Genomic DNA, 21,878 nt, shown 5'->3' on the forward strand with positions numbered 1-21,878 from the left:
CGCATAGTCCCAGTCCAAAGCTCTCTCTCCCAACTCTCTCCCCGCTGTAGCTTATATGCAGTCTCTCCATGCCAATAACTGCAATCAGACACAGATGTTACTCATCAGCACTTGACCTACTTACTCACCTCTCAGCTCGGCTCTCTCCCGCTACAGACCTTGCAAAACCACGCCCCCTTCGCCACTTACCCCCACCGCCCAACTGAGGCCGGGGAGCCATCCTGATGTACAGCACCGGCCGCTCTTCACCCTCCACCTCCTGGGACAGGACTGCACCCAACCCCCTGTCTGAGGCGTCAGTCTGTAGGAGAAAAGGGAGAGAAAAGTTAGGAGCTTGTAAGAGCGGTCCACCACACAGAGCAGCCTTTATCTGAGTAAAAGCCTGCTGGCACCGCTCCGTCCAATGAACCGTATCTGGTACCTCCTTTTTAGTTAGATCAGTCAGCGGGCTAGCGAAGTCCGAATAGTTAGGCACAAACCTCCTGTAATATCCCGCTAGCCCCAGGAACTATTTAACCTCCTTTTTGGTCTTGGGTCTCGGACAGGTCGCAACAGCTGCGGTCTTGTCAATTTGGGGACGCACCTGACCATGACCCAAGTGGTACTTTACTTCCACCCGCCCAATTGCACACTTCTTCGGGTTGGCGGTGAGCCCCGCCCTTCTCAACGACTTCAGGACAGCTCGCAAATGCTGCATATGACGCTGCCAGTCTGCACTGTAGATGATGATATCATCTAGATAGGCAGTGGCATATGCAGCATGCGGCCGGAGAATTCTGTCCATCAGACGCTGGAAGGTCGCAGGAGCCCCGAACAAGCCGAAAGGAAGGGTGACAAATTGGTGTAATCCAAACCGCGTGGTGAAAGCGGTCTTTTCTTTGGACATAGGAGATAAGGGGATCTGCCAATATCCCTTTGTTAAGTCCAGTGTCGACACAACCCCCGGCTCCGTCTCAACGTGGTGCTGAATGAGGTCGGTCCGGCCAGAACACGTCAGCAAACTCTGCTTGTAACCGTTGTACGTCAGTGAGCTGCGAGGGTGAGAGGTGGTCTCTCCCAGAGGCCAGAGCGAGAGATTGAGGTTTTTGGACCGCCTCTGGCCAGAGATCCTCCTCTCCACTCACTACCGTCGCTTGCATCACGGACTCGGCCTCAAACCATTTCTTTAACAGGTTGAGGTGGTAAATTTGATGTGCCCCGTCCCTATCTGACAGTATCACCTCATAGTTGAGATCTCCAACTCGTGGTGTGACCTCAAAGGGCCCTTGCCACTTTACAAGTAATTTAGAGCTAGACGTAGGGAGTAACACAAGCACTTTATCTCCCGGTGAAAATCTAGCGCCTCTGTTGTACTGCTGTCTCTGTTTGTCCTGAGCCTGTAACAAATTCTCCATAGACAGCCGCCCCAAAGTGTGGAGTTTTGTTCTCAGGTCCAGGACATACTGAATTTCGTTCTTACTCGCGGAAGGTCCGTCCTCCCAAACCTCTCTAAGGACATCCAGCACCCCCCGAGGCTGGCGTCCATAGAGCAGTTCAAAGGGGGAAAACCCAGTGGAGGCTTGGGGGACCTCGCGGACAGCGAACAACAGAGGCTCTAGTAGGGGTGGGTGATATCTCGATATTTAAAATATCTCGATATAGTTTTTAAACACGAAATGGATTTTGACATATCGTATATATCGATATATTGTTTATATTTAATTCTGATTCCGCCACTTTGCTTGTTTGCCTTCTCTGTGCTGTGCTCGCCCCCGCTCGCTCGCCCCCCCCCCTCCTTGCTTTTGTTCCCCCTCCCCTCGCGTGTTGTCATGGCGGCGTCCACAACCTGCTCGGAGGCTACAGAACTCGTCTTAAAAACAACTGGCTCCATTATATGAAGATACTTCGGTTTTAAGGCGTCGGACGTACAGCAGACAGATGTCTACTGCCATGAATGCCGACAGTTGGTTCTCAAACACTTGATCCAAGATACAGTTTACCTAGGCGGCATTACTTTGCGAGACAAGAACTCCCGTGACTGTACACTACGGAGAGAGAGCGGCTTGCTCGCTGGAGAAGGTTACTTACTATGTCCTTGATTTGCGTTGTTTTATGTTTGAATGAAAATTCATTATTTGCATGCGTTTTAAAGCCTTACGCGTAGGGCACCATGCGCTTTCCCGAGCGCACGCACTAAAAGCCTGTCAAACAAGTGATTACTGGACTAAATCTTACGCTAATACTGTCATACACACTGTCGGTTATGTCTAAAGTGAAAGTAAAATCGGCGTGTGTCTGTATATTAGATGCGTGAAAGTCTTAAATTGACAGCAGGGCAGCCTAGTGAACACGCTGCCGCTTGTCCTTAAAGGGACAGTTCACTCTAAAATGATGTCATTATTTACTCACTCTAATGTTGTTCCAAACCTGTATTAATTTCTTCTGTTGAACACAGACAGCTGATGGTAGCGATTGACATTCATATTATTATTTCCTACAATGGGGACCAGCAACTGTTTGGTTTCCAATATTCTTCAAAATATATGTCCAACAGAAGAAAGAACTTTATTCAGGTTTAAAACAACTTGAGCGCAAGTAATCAATGACAGAATTTTCATTTTTGAGTGAACTATTCCTTTAGTGGTTAACAAAAGACAAAGACAAAATCACTCACGGCTCTTGACTGAAAAACTAATACAGTAGCTTTAATAAGAATCAATGTATATTTTATAGGGAAGTCTATGTAGTGTTTTATTTTTACATTTATTCATTCAATTTCATACTTAAATGCTGCTGTACAGCTCTGAGCTGCCAGTGTAAATCTTTATTAATATATATTTATTTTATATTATACAGTACACTAGGAATGTGTACAAGGATTTTTAAAAGTAAAGTTAAGCTTAAGTAAGGGTTTTCAAGTATTTTAAGTAAAATAAATAAAGAGTATTGCAATAAATAAAATAGTATTTTTTCCTCCTTAAGCTCTTGCTGTTCGGCTAAGAATAGAAAAGAAAAAATCTGATGCGACTAGCCATCAGAACCGAACCGAACCGAAAACCGTGGTAAAAAAAGCTGAGGTATGTATTGAACTGTGGACTTACTGTATGGTTGCATCCCTACTTTGTTCCTACATGAACTGCCTACCTCTTTGCACTTCAATTAAAAAAAAAAGACTTTGTGGTATTTGGCATATTTGTTTTTGCAGTAGTTTTTGGGGGGTTATTTTTCCTGTAAAGATAGAGATATATATCGTATATCGAGATATAGCAAAATATAGCGAGATATATTTTTTGCTCCATATCGCCCAGCCCTAGGCTCTAGCCATTTATCCCAATTTTGGCGTCCTCGTGAACAAACTTACGAATCATGGCTTTTAATGTGCGATTAAAACGCTTGATCAGACCGTCCGTTTGTGGGTGATAGATGCTGATGCGAATCGATTTAATGCCCAACAATTCGTAAAGCTCGCGGATTGTCCGTGACATAAACGCCGTGCCCTGATCGGTGAGAATCTCTTTTGGGATTCCCACCCGGGAGATTAAAGAGAACAGCATGCTCGCGACACTTTTTCGCCGAAATAGTGCGGAGCAGAACTGCCTCCCTTGATACTCACGGGTACCTGTTACAGTCCGGCTTGATCGGGGGCAGCTTGTGGCGCGTCGGGGACCCGGATCCATGACTGGACACGATCAATAAAGTGTCCCGGGTCCCCACAGGACCAGCAAGCCGGCCCAGACTTCCCCGCCGCCCTAGTGGCTGGAAGTAGGTCAGCGTATTGGCGTCGAGAGAGTGCCGTTGAGGATGAGGAGGGGAACGGGTCGGTGGTCACTCCCCCTCCCCTGGGCGCCGGTCTGGGAGCTGCCGTTGCCCCGGGCGGAGCACCCGTCCTCCATCTCGGCGCTGGTTTGGGCAGCATCCCACCGCGAGACCTGGGAAGAGGGACAGGTTTGGAGAGAGAAGGGAAAGGGGAAGGAGAAGAGCGAGAGAGAAAGAGAGATGCCGATGGCAGGGGCTCGCCAACCCCGTGGCACGCCACCATTTGATCCTCCGCCAGCTGGATGGCCTGGTTCAGCGACGTCGGGCGGTGGCACTGGGACGAACTGCTCCAGCACCACTCGATCTACGACTCCCTCGACGTCACTCCCGTCGGCCATCAGCCACTTGCGACATGAGTCCCGGAGCTGGTGTGCAAAAGCAAAGGGTCGACCGGACTCTTCGAGGGCCAGGGTCCGGAACCGCTGGCGATGTTGTTCCGGGGTCCGGTCGACCCGCTGAAGGATGGCGTGCTTCAGGTCGTCGTAGACCAGGAGATTCTGGACTGGCAGTTGGTGGGCGGCTACCTGTGCCTCTCCGGAAAGCAATGGCAGGAGCCACATTGGCCAGTCCGACCTGGGCCATCCCCGTGCTTCAGCGGACCTCCTAAAAAGGTCGAAAAAAGCCTCGGGGTCGTCATCTGGACCCATCTTGTTGAGAGGCAGCGTTGCGATGGAGTCTTTGGCGGGGGCGGGGACGGCCCGAATCTCCCGGTCCATCCAGCTCCGGAACAGCTCGCGGTCTTCATGCTGTGCACGGAGGAGGACCTCGAAGTGTTTCCCGTGCTCCTCCCTCACGGCCAGCAGTTCCTGGTGGTGTTCTTGATGAAGACCTGTGAGCGATCGTACGATGTCGGCAAGTGGCGTTCCCGGCGAAGATTGCATGGCGGCGGCGATCTTCTTCCATTCCCGGGTTTCGGCACCAGTGTGATGAGGTTCGATGAGTGTGTGGGTGAGGAAAGGAAGAAGGCGGGGTCGGCGTGACTGGGACTCGCAATTTTATTCTCCACACTTTAAATACAAACAAAATGTGCCCTCGTGGGTGCATCAACACAGTAATAAGTCTCAGCAGAACGTCAGTTAAATCACTCAGTTTCACACAGGTTGTACAGGCAGGCAGACACGCGAAGTCCCAGTCCAAAGCTCTCTCTCCCAACTCTCTCCCCGCTGTAGCTTATATGCAGTCTCTCCATGCCAATTACTGCAATCAGACACAGGTGTTACTCATCAGCACTTGACCTACTTACTCACCACTCGGCTCGGGGCTCTCTCTCCCGCTACAGACCTTGCAAAACCACGCCCCTCCGCCACAATATCATTATGACATTATGAAGTGAATAACACTGATTATCTCTTAATATATATATGGGATATATTATGCAGCAAGTTAACATTTTGTCCTCAAAGTTGATGTGTTAGAAGCAGGAAAAATGGGCAAGCGTAAGGATTTGAGCGAGTTTGACAAGCTCTTGTGGGGTGTTCCCGGTCTGCAGTGGTCAGTATCTATCAAAAGTGGTCCAAGGAAGGAACAGTGGTTAACCGGCGAGAGGGTCATGGGCGGACAAGGCTCATTAATGCATGTGGAGAGCAAAGGCTGGCCCGCGTGGTCCTTTCAAACTGACAAGCTTCTGTAGCTCAAATTGCTCAAGAAGTTAATGCTGGTTCTGATAGAAAGGTGTCAGAATACACAGTACATCGCAGTTTGTTGCGTATAGGGGCTGCATGGGAAAAAGGCAAGCCGGCGGAGGCAGTGTGATGCTTTGGGCAATATTCTGCTGGGAAACCTTGGGTTCTGCCATCCATGTGGATGTTACTTTCACACGAACCACCTATCTAAGCATTGTTGCAGACCATTTACACCCTTTCATGGAAACGGTATTCCCTGGTGTCTGTGGTCTCTTTCAGCAGGATAATGCACCCTGCCACAAAGCAAAAATGGTTCAGGAATGGTTTGAGGAGCACAACAACAAGTTTGAGGTGTTGACTTGGCCTCCAAATTCCCCAGATCTCAATCCAATCGAGCATCTGTGGGATGTGCTGAACAAACAATTACGATTTACAGGACTTAAAGGATCTGCTGCTAACATCTTGGTGCCAGATACCACAGCACACCTTCAGGGGTCTAGTGGAGTCCATGCCTCGACGGGTCAGGGCTGTTTTGGCAGCAAAAGGGGGAACAACACAATATTAGATCATAATGTTATGCCTGATCGGTGTAATAGATATCATGTTTTTAATTGTAATTTTATTATACTCTATTGTTGATAAATAAATGCAGCTTTAAGCATGAGACACTTCTTTTTTGAACATAGTAGATATAGTTAATTTATAATTTCCCTCATGTCCTATGTCAGTCCTTGTTCTTACAAAATCTTGCATAAATGTAAAATAAAAATAAAAAACTTCAATGCAGATGGAGATTTTAGAGAGAGTTTCTGGCAGGCCCCAAAGGCCATGTCCTCTCTTCATGTATTGATTCCCCCCATCTCACTGATGCCTGTGCCCAGTTTAAACTCATGCATTAATAAGTGCAAACTCATCAGCAATCATCTTTGCCCTCCTGCACACGGGTTTATGAAGGGGAAAGTTTCTCATGTTATCAGTGATTATTAGTATATCTTCCTTTACCATTCTGATGCACTATTCTCATATTAGTATAAACTATAGGGCTATAAACTATAATTGTTGCAGATGAGTAAAAGTATAAATATAAATTGCCAAACAGTTTTACAGTAGATGCTTTAGATGTATTGTTTTCTCCCCATATCATTTAATCAACATATATTGCTGGCTTACAGTCTTCAAGAGTGCATTTCAAAATAGAGTCTGTCAGTCTGTAGACTTCAGCATCTCACGTATGAATATCATAGTTTTAATATGCTGTGTGAACTTTAAAACATTCAATGTTTACTCTGCTCCTCAGTTTGAATGGGGACGAAGCTTCCGGTTTCATGTGTTTGGGCAACTGATGAGGAAAAAGAGCTGTAAATGCTACAGAAATGCACAGTCAAGATTTTCACATAATTTTTTACACACGGAAGAGCCATAAAATAGTCATAATGCCCTTCTGCTAATGCATACACACTTAAGAGCATGTTGAGTGAGGAGTAATTTCATGATTCCTTATATGTCTGTCTGTCTGACTGTCTATCTATCCCGTCTGTATGTTTGACTATCTGTCTGTCTGTGTCTATCTGTCTCTGTTTATCTATCTGTCTGTCTATCCCGTCAGTCTGTCTGTTTATCTGTCCATCTGTCTGTTTATCTGTCTGTCTGTCTATCCAATCTGTCTGTGCATATCTGTCTGTCTGTCTATCTGTTTATCTATCCATCTGTCTGTCTATCTATCTGTCTATCTATCCCATCTGTCTGTCTGTTTATCTATCCTGTCTGTCTGTCTGTCTATCTGTGTCTATCTGTCTCTGTCTATCTATCCCATCTGTGTCTCTCTGTCTGTCTGTGTCTATCTGTCTATTTATTTATCTGTCTGTCTGTCTGTCTGTCTATCTATCCCTTCTGTCAGTCTGTGTCTATTTGTCTGTCTGTCTATCTATCCGTCTGTCTGTCTGTTTATCTGTCTGTCTATCCAATCTGTCTGTCTATATATCTGTCTGTCTGTCTGTGCATATATGTCTATTTACCTTATCTGTCTCTGTCTATCTATCCCGTCTGTTTGTCTGTTTATCTATCCTGTCTGTCTGTCTATCTGTCTATCTGTCTGTGTCTATCTGTCTATCCATCCCGTCTGTCTGTTTATCTATCCGTCTGTCTGTCTATCTATCCCGTCTGTGTCTATCTGTCTGTCTGTGTCTATCTGTTTATTAATCTATCTATCTGTCTATCTTTCCATCTGTCTATCTATCCCTTCTGTCTGTCTGTGTCTATCTGTCTGTCTGTCTATCCATCTGTCTGTCTATCTGTCTGTCTATCTATCCCGTCTGTCTGTCTATTTATCTATCTGTATGTCTGTCTGTTTATCTATCCGTCTGTCTGTCTGTCTGTCTATCTATCCTGTCTGTCTATCCGTTTGTATATCTATCCGTCTGTCTGTCTGTTTATCTGTCTGTCTGTCTATCCAATCTGTCTGTCTATATATCTGTCTGTCTGTGCATATATGTCTGTCTGTTTATCTGTTTATCTATCCATCTGTCTGTCTATCTGTGTCTATCTGTCTATTTACCTATCTGTCTGTCTGTCTATCTATCCCGTCTGTTTGTCTGTTTAACTATCCTGTCTGTCTATCTATCCTGTCTGTCTGTCTATATGTCTGTGTCTATCTGTCTATCTATCCCGTCTGTCTGTCTATCTATCCCGTCTGTGTCTATCTGTCTGTCTGTGTGTGTCTGTCTGTCTATTTATCTGTCTGTCTATTTATCTGTCTGTCTGTGTCTATCTGTCTATCCCGTCTGTCTGTCTGTCTATCTATCCCGTCTGTTAGTCTGTTTAACTATCCTGTCTGTCTATCTATCTATCCTGTCTGTCTGTCTGTCTGTCTATCTGTCTGTGTCTATCTGTCTATCTATTCCATCTGTCTGTCTGTCTGTTTATCTATCCGTCTGTTTGTCTATCTATCCCGTCTGTTTCTATCTGTCTGTCTGTCTGTCTATCTATCTGTCTGTCTATCTATCCCGTCTGTCTGTCTATCTATCCCTTCTGTCTGTCTGTCTCTCTGTCTGTCTGTGTCTATCTGTCTATCCCGTCTGTCTGTCTGTTTATCTATCTGTCTGTCTGTCTATCTATCCAGGTCTGTCTGTCTGTTTATCTATCAGTCTGTCTGTCTATCTATCTGTCTGTCTATCTATCCGTCTGTCTGTCTGTCTATCCATCCGTCTGTCTGTCTGTCTGTCTATCTGTTTATCTATATCTATTTGTCTGTCTGTCCTTTTATTTATTTACTTACCATACATTTCATTTTATTTATTGATTTAAATCTTACTATATTTTATAATCGTTATGTTTTACTTTGTCTCCACTTTAGACAAACCTTTACAACTTCATAATAACTATAAAAAATTATTATTTGGTGCATAAAATACTTGTTTTTAAGTGGTCATTCACAGCATTCTGTGGTCAGGTATTCTTGTGTAATGTCCACTAACCTCTCATTTTCTCACTAAATGGCCTAATATCTGTACTAGCATCATGCATCTTGTGTTACTATGGTCTCTATCTTCTCACATGATAAAATGAGTTCGGCTGAAATCAATATTTCATATCGCTTTATCACATTTTATTTATTTATTTATTTGGCAAGTAGCCAGGCAATAAGTGGGATAATGTACAGTCATCCTGTCATAATCACAAAACAAAACCCCCTTTTAAACCCCTTTTACAAAGATACAACACCCCTCTTGTACGTCCAAAATATTGTGATTCAATTCTGTATTGTTGTGTCATGTAAGTAAGTGATTCACCATTTCAACTGCTTCTAAGCATAGGCTACTCACATTATGGCTGGCTCATCATTGTGCATTATTGCTAGAGAGATGGAGAGAGAAGAGGGAGTGTCTGTGTCTTGAGATCAGACTCTTTCGGTACTCCATAAGGAGTATAATGTCCGAGGAGGACCATGACACACTAGTCCGTGGAGACCCAAGCTGCAGGAGGCTTCCGTGCAGTTGATGTTGTTGTGGAGGGATTTCTAACCTAGTGACTTTAATCTGCTTTTATTTTAAAAGGACATCATTTGAAAGGATCCGTAGTGCAGGCATGACTGTACGGTTTACATTTGTGGTTTGTTTACAGCTTAATGCATCTGTGATTACCTGCGAGTCTACAGGAATTGAGAATTGTTCCGGGAATGGAGTCTTTAAGAACCTGTTGCTGCAAAGTAGTTTGAAGAAACATTGATCAAACAAGATGAGATGCTTTTCCTAAAATCGTTCAACTGAAATCTGGCATGACCTCTTGACCTCTGTACATTTTCTGAAAGGAATCGCATAGCTAATCGCAGTTAGCACTCGTCGCAATGGTTATTCAGGGCATGGAGTTGTTCGCGATTGCTGTAGTGCTTCTTATGTTTATAATGGTGCTCAAACAGTTTGGTGCCGCGGACCCACAGCTGGATGGTAAGAACCACCGTATGGTTTTGATGTTGGCCCTAGTTTACTGTAAAAGGGGTAAATGGGTAGCAGGAGCGGTTTATACCTAACTAGACTATTTAAAATGAATTGCATTGGTGTAACAAGTGTACACTACCGTTCAAAAGTTTGGGGTCGGTAAGATTTTTTGTTTGTTTATTTGATCAAAAATATCGTAAAAGCAGTAATATTGTGAAATTATACAGTTGAACTTTTTCTATTAAGATTTTTTTTTCTTGTTTATTTGATCAAAAATACCGTAAAAGCAGTAATATTGTGAAATTATACAGTTGAACTTTTTCTATTATAATATATTTTAAAATGTGATTTATTCCTGTGATGCAAAGCTCATTACTCCAATCTTCGGTGTCACATGATCCTTCAGAAATCATTCTAAGATGCTGATTTGTTGCTCATGAAGCATTTCTTATTATCAACAAATTATTTTCAGAATACTTTTATGAACTGGAAGTTCAAAAGAACAGCATTTATTTGAATCTTTTGTAACGTTATAAATATCTTTACTGTCACTTTTTGTCAATTAAATGCATTCTTACTGAATAATTTCTTTCCGAAAAAAAATCTTAATTACACCAAACTTACGAATGGTAATGTAGGTTGAAACGGTCATATTAAGTCATATTTTTGACTTGAATAATATGCATGTTACATAAATGACTTTTTTTGTTAAAAGGGTGGTAAAACACATTCTTTCGAAGGCTTGATTGTGTTTGTGGGGTGCACTGTAACATGTGTTCATGCTTCGTTTAAAAAAAAAAAACATTATTTTTCATATATTTTACCTGTATTCTACACTGCTCTGTCCCTCCTTGTAAAAACGGTCTGATGGTTTCCGGGTTCTATGAAGCCGGTCCCTCAAAAAAATGCAATGGGCTCAGATTGGTTAGCTGGCCCAGTGTGGTGTGATTCGCTAACCGCCTAGTGCACGTTTGTCGGAAACGTCACGCCCCTTACCTTTACCGGTAGACTGTGCTTTGGTAGTATTAGAAACAATGGCGTCAATAAAACCATACCAATTTCAGCCCGAATCGGACCCAGACAATTTTAGTGAAGATGATCGAGCAGAACCTGTTCAGTCATACTTACAGGTTGTGACCCCTGGCCCGTAAACAGCTTCTGTTTTTAAATCCATCTTTCAGGACAAGCTGTTGTGCGAATCCTGCATTGAACTCGCGAAGATTGTGGAAGCTTTCCTCCATGAAATGTGCAGCGGGAGCCGCGCGCGCCCGTTGTGCATTCACACTGGCAGTGTTTGTCTCGCGCAGCTGAACCGCGGCTCGTGTATTGCAAATACAGACGAATATTGTCCATTATGTCACATTTTCCGGTCTTGTCCTCCGACCCCTGTCTGTCTCGTGCTTTGATTTATGATGGGCAGCATATATCTGCTGCAAATGCGACCATGTTCCCCTCTGTCTCATTCACACATGCATATAACATGTTGTATGTTAAACGCACTGCAACGCACCCCCGTCCCTAGGAAGGCTGAACAAAGTGGACCTGCAATCCGGATGAAAATAACAGCGTTTCGTCGGCATTACGGCAACAACACTCCAGCCTACTAACTATACCACAACAACTCTTCCCCACAGCAATACAAAATGGCCTCACATATTTGGGGCGGCAGTTGCTCAGTGGTTCATGTAGGTTGTCTAAAAACTGGAAGGTTGGGGGTTCGATCCCCGGTTCCACCTGACCAAGTGCCGAGGTGTCCATGAGCAAGACACCTAACCCCAGCTGCTCCCGACGAGCTGGAAGGTGCCTTGCATGGCTGACACCGCCGTCGGTGTGTGAATGTGAGTCAAAAATGTAAAAGCGCTTTGGATGGCCTGTTAAAAGCGATATAAAAATGCAGTCCATTTACCATTTATTTAATATTCTCGGAGGAGGGGTTTATGTAAATATTGTGGCTGGTGATGTCAACAGCCCTGGAGGAATGTCTGTAGTCTCTACCGGCCGTTTGCTGTAGTCCTTAGAAATTGATTTCTTTAAAAGCAAATATCTCCCTTTGCTTTAAACTTTGAACGTTGTAACTTTGCAGATGTTGTTTATGCTCAAACAGCAACATTACACACTAGCTAAAGTTAGTAAAGTGAAATCGTGTTTTACCACCCCTTTAACTGACAACTTTTCTTCTGTTCATATGTTGTTAGTCTTAATGGTCTGTTTGCATCAGCTTTAGACTGTGAATAATTATTTGGTCAGGCAACCTAAAAAAATGTGCTGCATGTAGAAACTTCGAAATCTGGAACTGCGAAAGTCAATTTTCATGTTTCATGTCACTGGGTAACAACTGCACATAACCCGAGAAGAACATAACAGCTATATTCAATATGAGCAAATGCATTAATTTAATGTCATTTTGTCTTGGTACGATCCAACTAATGTGTTGTTTTCCCTTTGCTTCCTCTTTATTTCCTCTCTAAATCTCTTCCCTTCCTTCTTTATGTTCTCGTATGCCTCATAGATGGTGAGTAAATGTCAAATAGATTGGCGGTTCTCAACTGGTGGGTTGCAGGTCTTTTCTAACAAAGCTTGTTAATCAATTTTTATCTTGTTTGGGCCTATGCAGTTCATATTACCCTTGTACTTGATAATACACCGATCAGGCATAACATTATGACAGGTGAAGTGAACACTGATTATCTCTTCATCACGGCACCTGTTAATGGTTGGGATATATTAGGCAGCAAGTGAACATTTTGTCCTCAAAGTTAATGTGTTAGAAGCAGGAAAAATGGGCAAGCGTAAGGATTTGAGCGAGTTTGACAAGGGCCAATTTGTGATGGCTAGACGACTGGCTCAGATCATCTCCAAAACTACAGTTCTTGCGAGGTGTTCCCGGTCTGCAGTGGTCAGTATCTATCAAAAGTGGTCAAAGGAAGGAACAGTGGTGAACCGGCGAGAGGGTCATGGGCAGCCAAGGCTCATTGATGCACGTGGGGAGCGAAGGCCCATGTGGTCCCATCAGAACTGGACCCCGGAGCAATGGAAGAAGGTGGCCTGGTCTAATGAATCATGTTTTCTTTCACCTCATGTGGATGGCCGGGTGCGTCGCTTATGGGCATTATGCACTTTGGGAAGAAGGCAAGCCGGTGAAGGCAGTGTGGAGCTTTGGGCATGTTTTTGGGTCCTGCCATCCATGTGGATGTTACTTTGACACGCACCACCTACCTAGGCATTGTTGCAGACCATGTTCACCCTTTCATGGAAACGGTATTCCCTGGTGTCTGCGGTCTCTTTCAGCAGGATAATGCGCCCTGCCACAAAACAAAAATGGTTCAGGAATGGTTCGAGGAGCACAACAACGAGTTTGAGGTGTTGACTTGGCCTCCATTCCCCAGGTTTCAATCCAATCGAGCATCTGTGGGATGTGCTGAACGATGTGCTGAACAAACAAGTCCGATCCACCTCGTAACTTACAGGACTTAAAGGATCTGCTGCTCACATCTTGGTGCCAGATACCACAGCACACCTTCAGGGGTCTAGTGGAGTCCATGCCTTTACGGATCAGGGCTGTTTTGGCAGAAAAAGGGTGAACAACACAATATTAGATCACAATGTTATGCCTGATCGGTGTATATTTATGAAATTAAAGGTCACCTAAGTGTACTTAGAGAGCACACTTTTATGACTGTTTCTTAACACACTTAAGTAGACTTAGATAGTGCACTTTGTAATGTTGTTAAAAGTTTTACCTTAAAGTGCATTTTAAATCATTAAGATTTAAAAATCATTTGTCGTTACTTACTTGACGTGTTGACTAACACACTTAAGCATATGTAAAGTACTTGTTTATCATTTTAACAGTAATGCGTTATTCAGTATTACATTTAAAGTTAATATATTTTAAATGTACTAAATTGCAACATAATCATTACAAATGTGTAATTAAAAATATATTTAAATAAATGACAAACGGTTTCAGTAGAAAGACATTAAATTATATTTTAGTTTGCCATAAATACTTTGCACTATTTGGCGGTACACTTTAACCATATTTTATACAAAAACCAATAGAAGTAATTATGAAATCACATATAAAGATGTAAAGTACTTAAGACTTAAAGTGCCATAAAGTTAGCTGGACTTATTTATTATAGGTTCCTATAAATGCATATTTGTTTAATTTGCATGCAGTTAAGTGTCAAAAACATTACATACAAAGAATGTACACATGGTATACACTTAAGTGCGAATTAAATGTAAAGAATGTTATTCCCCACTCGATGCCCAATTACAAATCTGGGCCCTGAAGCAAAACCAGTAGAGAATCGCTGATATTGATCTCTCTGGTCTCCCGTTCTGCCCTGTCTGTCTCCCCAATAGCTCCTCTTCTGTGGTTTACAGTGTCTATGGCCGCATTTACATTGCAGGTCTTGATGTCCAATTCCGATGTTGTTGACTATATCAGGGTTTTTTTGACGACCAGCTCACATCTTTTAAAAGTATCCATTTGGCGAAACAACCCAAGGTAGACGTTCTGATCCAGGAAAAGCTTAGGTCGACAAGGACGTAAAAAAGCTGTCATTTGAAATGGACGCAGAAAATATTATAATACAAGGGGCAATATTTTAATATTTATCTGAGCGCCTGGTCTGAATCACATGGTGCAGGTGTGAATCCTTTTTTGCTAGTTTAACGACGGAAAAACAGTCGACGAAAGGTCCAAAAGGGTTGTCCCTAGTCTCTTAATGAATAATGGGTGTGTTTTAGGCGTAACATGCAAAAAAAAACAATCAGAGTCTCATCTCCCATTCCCTTTAAAAGCCAGTTGTGCTTGCACTATGGCGGATTCGCTATTTACATGGCGGAATTTGCGAGTGGAAAGACTGAACACTTCTCCAGAGAGGAATCCTTTTATTTTTTATATTTAAAAATGTTTGTGTGCTGCTGCGCTTCCCTGTGTGTGTAATAAGCAGTGTACGCATGTTGTGTACACGGCTATAGGCGCACATTACTAACATGCCCTTTAAATAACACAAAAAAATTGACTTTAGACCAGGTTTTTGTTGGTCAGTGGTAGGGGTGTAACGGATCGCAGTTGATCCGTGATCCGTACGGATCACGACCCACGGTTCGGCACGCACGTGACCCGCGGATTTATTGTGCATTTTTTTTTAACTCGTGGATTAATCTGAATTGTTTAGTGATCGCAGACTAAAAGACAGTTTTTCTGCCAATATTGCTTTTAAGTGATCTCGTTCCTTTAAACTCGATGCAGAGTTTCAGAGAAACACATGTGTTCACGTGAACAGGGCATGTTAATCAGTCAGCAGTGGCTAGCAGAGAAGTAGAAGAACTTGAAAAGCCTCCCGCATCATTCAAATCGCATGTATGGGAGCATGTTGGCTTCCCCGTAAAATATAATGATGACGGAAGAAGGGTGTGGACAAAACTGTAACCGTATGTAGGCACTGTGGCACGAGAAAGCCGTATGAAAGGGGCGCATACATCGAGCATGGCACCTGCTGACGCCCGTTTCACACTCCGTTTGCAGTGCGTATGCGGTGCGTATTTTTTCCGTACCCTTGTTAACGGATACAGCTTTTACACGCGGCTTCGGTCCGTCAGTGCGTTCCAGGAGCGTGTAGCCATACAGCTGTGCTGCGATCGTTTCTGCACAGAGTCTATTTTTTGATGTGCTGGCGCTGAATTAAAGTGACAGCGCATCCGCATTAAAACAAACATGTATCGATGCGAAAATCTAGTAATTCCACCACAGATGCATATAATGTAAAGTCCACTCGGTTTCAAAGTCATCACATGGCTTTTTGCCTCGAGTAAAGCAAGGAAAACTGCCTTTAAGTAAACAAAGATAAATAATGGAGAGCACCTGTCCTTTCATGGAGGTGGAAAAACATAGTTCTTTATGACCTGCAGGATTTCTTGTAAAAAGATTTAAAAACGAAAGAAAAGCGTAAGTTAATTTAAAATGTTTGTTATTTTAACATAGTCTATTGTCTGTTTTGCAATTTGCATGAGCAATGTATAATATATACATCTAAAGTAGGTATTAGGCTATATAAATACAAAGTAATGAATTCAATAAAACGTTGTTTAAGTGTAGTGCGTTTAAACATGATATCTATAAAATAGTGTATAGGCCTACAAAGAGAATTGCAATGCTGACAAGTGTGAAAGGTTTACTCTCTCCCCAGAGAATGTTGACATCATAATCTCTTTAAAAAAATAAAAAAGCAGCTCAGGCCCATTTTCACATCTCAGGTTGTTTTTAGTCAAATTTGATTTATTCAGATGGTTATATATTTATTAAATTTTTGTGAACACCAAAAGTTTCTTGTTAACCTATAAACCATATAGGTTATGTTAACACCAAAAGTTTTCATGTAATAAATGGAAAGCAAATAAAAATAGTCTCCTCCCCCTTTTATTCTGATCCGATCCGTGACTCATGATCCGTAGTTCGATCCGAACCGTGAGTTTTGTGATCCGTTGCACCACTAGTCAGTGGCGCAGTCGTTTTCAGTTGCCTCAAAATAGCAACGCCCCAACAATGCGCCTGAACACACCTCGTTTTCAGACCAGCACGCCCCAGGGGCGAACAGAAGGGCGTGAGTGTATTTGCTATTTAAACAACGTGGTCCTGGACGTTAGGGCTGGGCAATTTTATCGATTCTGCGATATAAATCGATATTTTTTCTCCCAAGAAAGTATCGATTTTTAAGCCGCGAGTATCGATACATAAGTCCCATTCAAATCCCTGTGTTTACTGTTTACCCCCATTTGCGTTGCAGGAAGAGCGATTTTAGCCAGCCGCTAGTATCGCTGTAGAGCAAGTTACCCGTACTACTATCTTTACACAGACGCCAACGTCTACCTCTTCTTGTTTACGGAGTCAGAGCGAGGAGATTCAAGAAAATGGCGGCGAATATAAATCCAGCGCCTTCATGCTTAAAAACAGATGTATGGGAGCACTTTGGGTTTAAAAAGAAGAAGGAAAGCGACGACTTAGACTCAGGGGTCAACAACATGAGTCGCCCGCAAGGACCACAGGAGTTGCCCGCGGGTCTGTTCTAAAAATAGCTCACCATAGCAGCTGTGTTCAGTCGCTTCCGTGTTCATTTAAGCGCAGGGCTCCAGACTGAAGCCGAATATATACTAGTGTCTGTAAATAATAAACTGCAAAATACTATTTAAATATTACTCCTGCATGTTCTGCGTCTGTGTGGATGACGAGCGCCGCGCGCGCACTCGCTCCGACACGAACGCATAAACCGTCACTTCATGAGAATTTACCGTTTCATTTGAGAAAACTGGCTGCGTCTCATTCTGCTCCTGGTTCAGTAGTCAGGGCACTGATCAGGACATGAGTCAATGGGCTGATCCCTGATCAGTGCCCTGACTGAACTAGGGAGCTGAATGACTGAGACGCACACCCACTAGGTGTTTCTCAATGTCAAGGATCCTTCCTCTGCAGGACTGATCCTTCCAAGTCACTTCCTTCAGAGGCTAGGCGAGGCTCCTCTTAAGCATTCGGAGAACACGTAAATGGAACAGGCTAGCAAGTGCACGTCAGCCTCATTACGTCAGTGAAAAGGTCCGTTAGCGTCCGTTATCAATAACGACATTTGTATACGGTTGTAATTTGTACTGGCATTTACAAGTTAAACTTTACTTATATTTACTACGGTTATAACAAATGTTTGGTAACGTAAATACTTACACTTGAAAGCATATTGCCCCGTTAACGCTCCGACTCTGCCAACGTCCGATAATTTGTATTTTTTGAACAAGATAGCAAAGCTGCGCGCATAGGATTGTGGGTGATTTGAGAACGCTAAGTGCGCGAAGTCTACTCGTATGCATCCTTTCCTGTATATGGCATATTTTTCGAACGAAGGACTCAGACCTTGGTTGAAATTCCGAGGATCCTCGACATTGGAACAGTCCTTCGACGGACGTCGATGACGTAGCATCCTCGGAATTCTGGCTTCCGAGGATCCTTCCTTGACATTGAGAAACGCCTACTGTCATATCCTCATGAACACAGACACTGGTAATCACGGCAACCCGTCAAAATAAAAGTTCGGTTTAACGTGAAGAGATTGTGAAGATTGACTACAGATTGTAGCCTACAGTAAATTTAGCTACGTCTATGTAATAATAATACGTCTCTACTAATAATAATAATTATGAAATAAATAATACTAATTATATAATTATTAATGGTTGCTTATTTTTCACTTGATCTTTCATTTATAAACAATGTTTACTTTTAAACAGCATTCAGCCTTTACATGTTTATGTATTATTTACTTATGATTATCATCATATATAATAAAACATTTATTTAAAAAAAAAAAATAGTGGTATTGTACCGACTACTGGAACTACTACTATACTCTTTCAGTTGTAAAACAGTTTGGATAGTTTTTAATATGAGAATTATGATGCATTATTTAAGAGTTTTAAGTATTATATAACATGAGTAGCTCTCTTTGACTTTCTTTTTTAAAAAGTAGCTCTCAAATGAAAAAAGGTTGGAGACCCTTGACTTAGACAAAGCATCGCGGTTGGTTTGCAAGCTGTGTGACACAAACGTGAAATACTCTGGAAATACTACCAAATGTCAGTGTCAAGCTTTTTAAAACTCCATTGTTAATTGCAATACTGCACTTTATTTACTTTTCAAAGGCTTGTAAGCTACAGTTTGCACTGTTTCAATAAATGGAACTAATTTTCTCAACACATCTTTGATTCATTTTGTCCAGCATTTGCAAGCTGTAGACTCTCTGTCCCGTCAGAGACATATATTGTGTAATTGATGATTTTAGTTTTCAGTTCAGTTAATTCAATCCAAGTAAATGAAACACTCACAAGATGTCACCAAAATCACTCTGTCCCCTTTAAATCTTTCAGAAAATGATGTAAGTGTATCGAATTATATCGAATCGTATCGAATCGTATCGTTGGCTGAATATCGTGATATATATCGTATCGTGAGCTGAATATCGTGTATCGTATCGTATCGTGAGATTAGTGTATCGCTACAGCCCTACTGGACGTGATGGAAGCAAAAAACACTTGCTTGCCTGGCATTGCATTGTGCCGGGTGTATGATAGGGCCCAAGATTTTGCTTTCCATACCATCTTTAAAAGTCAGCAAAACATTTGGTTGAGCCTTCATCTTCCATTGGATACGGACAACACGCCGACAGACAGGACAGTTACTTTTGATATGAAACAAAGTCTCAACTTTGAAATTGTCATTTTTTAAAGAAATTTAAACAATAAATACCGTTTTGTGGCTCTTTAATGTGTCGTGATCGCTGTAGCGCCTCAGGTTAAAGCTGCTCGTGAACCGATTATCTCTTCCTTCTAGTTAATTTATAAGCATGAAATAAACATGAATGGACACTAAAAGAAATGTTGTTTCAACCGCGGAAAGACGTCAGTACACACCGTTTTTCCAAGTTCAAGTCCACCAACGTTAATCTACTAACTCTCCTGACTGCTTTGTCGGACAAAACGGCAGATTCGGCAATGTGATTGGTCAGATCGCCTGTCAATCAAACTTGCAGCGATGGGTGAATTGGGTCACTTGAACCATGTAATGTAAATGCGGCATATTTTTGTCTTCCTCTTTTAAACCCCAAATATGTGGCTGTCCTTTCACCTGCACTCCATGCTTTACCTGTTTCCTTTTTTACTGTCCTGCCCTTAGTGCAACCCAACTGATATCAGTCACTCACCACCTCCACGGCCCTCCTCTCCCCCCTCTTCTTCATGCTCTCTCTCTGACAGACAGCATTGACAATGATCTGGAGTTGTCCATGGTGCGACATCAGCCAGAGGGCCTGGAGCAGCTCCAGGCTCAGACCAAGTTCACTAGGAAGGAGCTGCAGTCGCTCTACAGAGGCTTCAAAAACGTAAGACTGCTTAAGAAGCTTAAAGGGATAGTTCAACCTAAAATGTAAATTAAGTCATCATGAAATACAACGCCTAGAAATCACCCAAAAAATATCAGTGTACTTTTTGTCGTGTTTTTTTCACACAACGTGCATTTCATGGGCGAGTTAAGGCCAATTCGCACTGCACAGACAAACGCCAACAAACTAATTTTGTAAATAAATCCCATGTTCACGCTGCCCAACAGACACCGACAAACTTGAGCACCCACGGGAAAACACGAGATATTCTACATTCATTTTAACCAATACAAATAAATATTGCAGCTTTCAGACATGACTTTCTCGTTTTATAGTTTATTTTTGAGGCCGTTTCTGTTGCGTTAAATGTCGAGTGCGCATTATTGTTACACGAGAGTGCATCCATGTAACAAATTTCTCCACTCGCAGCCAGATTTCTTTCACTCTATAGCACATAACTTACTGGATGCAAGCTTTTAAATATGGCTCTGCTCTCGCTCAGATTTCACGCGTGCACGCTCCAACTCTGCCAGTGTTCTCTTGCAACTATCTTCTTATTCTTTCTCTAGAATTGTCTTCTGATTTGTCCAGAAACCTGCCATTTTCACTACAAGGATAATTTACTAAGAACGCCCAGCACCTACACGCAGTCTTTGCAAGGGACTTGCCTAATCGTCATGGCAACAATTTGTGGCCAGGTTAGATTACGTCACAGTTTGTTGGAAAATCATACCACACTGCTCAGACATTCCACAACAAACGCAGATTGAACATGTTCAGTCGGGAGAAAACAAACCTCAGACCAACGGCAACAAACACCGACGGGTATCACACTGATCCAACAACTTCCAACAGATGTCTGTGTGGTGTGAGTTGGCCTTTAGAGTGAACTGTGGCATTAGTAGAGTCTCACGACCACGCAGCTGTGCACAGAAGACCAACAACCAAGGTCAGGATTTTTGTTAAATAATGCATAGAATTTTGGTTTGTTTTTCACCAAACCCTATCGTATACCACCAAAACACATGGAATATACGGCACGTCGCATGGGAACATTCTGTGCTATGGACGAGCACGATTGGGGCATTTTCTTTTTTAATTCTCCTTTTGTTGTCCAAAAAAGAAAGACTGGCATACTGCATTAGAACAACACCAAATGATGACCTCATTTTCATTTTAGGGTGAACTATCCTTTTGAGTTTGTCGCAAATGAAAGTATCCTCAAGTTTTTGTCATGTTTCTAAATAGGAGTGTCCTAGCGGACTGGTGGATGAGGAGACGTTTAAATTGATCTATTCCCAGTTCTTCCCTCAAGGAGGTAGGGTGATTATCGCATTTTCAGCTTTTCAAGGTTTGATTGTGAATTCACTCAATATGAATATGACAAATGTGGATGAATTTAAATATATATAATTAAAAATATAAATATTTATTCATTAATACATTAACTTTATTTTTAAAAACTAAAATTGTTTAAATACAATTTGATGACTGTGTGGAATCATATATATATATATATATATATATATATATATATATATATATATATATATATATATATATATATATATATATATATATATATATATATATATATATATACACTTTTGCCAAAAGTTTTGGGATGCCTGCCTTTCCGTGCACATGAACTTTAATGACATCCCATTCTTAATCGGTAGGGTTTAATATGGAGTTGGCCCACTCTTTGGAGCTAAAACAGCTTCAACTCTTCTGGGAAGTCTTTCCACAAGGTTTAGGAGTCTGTTTATGGGAAGCACATTTGTGAGGTAAGGCATTTATGTTGGATGAGAAGGCCTGGCTCGCAGTCTCCCTTCTAATTCATCCCAAAGGTGTTCTATCGGGTTGAGGTCAGGACTCTGTGCAGGCCAGTCAAGTTACTCCACACCAAACTTGCTCATCCATGTCTTTATGGACCTTGCTTTGTGCACTGGTGTGCAGTCATGTTGGAACAGGAAGGGGCCATCCCCAAACTGTTCCGACAAAGTTGGGAGCATGAAATTGTCCAAAATGTCTTGGTATGCTGAAGCATTAAGAGTTCCTTTCACTGGAACTAAGGGGCCAAGCCCAACCAC

The 21,878-nt window shown here is 42.3% G+C and overlaps 1 protein-coding gene across 1 annotated transcript in view; it reads left to right on the top strand.

Annotated features, from left to right (window-relative positions):
- kcnip3b (Kv channel interacting protein 3b, calsenilin) overlaps window positions 1-21,878 on the top strand; it is a 48,666-nt gene that overhangs the window by 14,614 nt on the left and 12,174 nt on the right. Inside the window, exons 3-4 of the mRNA XM_079804054.1 lie at window positions 19,661-19,785; window positions 21,034-21,103. Coding sequence (XP_079660180.1) covers window positions 19,661-19,785; window positions 21,034-21,103 — 195 coding nt within the window. The remainder of the gene's footprint in view (window positions 1-19,660; window positions 19,786-21,033; window positions 21,104-21,878) is intronic.

Source organism: Gobio gobio (assembly GCF_949357685.1).
Source record: "Gobio gobio genome assembly, chromosome: 22".
In the NCBI taxonomy this organism is placed as follows: domain Eukaryota; kingdom Metazoa; phylum Chordata; class Actinopteri; order Cypriniformes; family Gobionidae; genus Gobio; species Gobio gobio.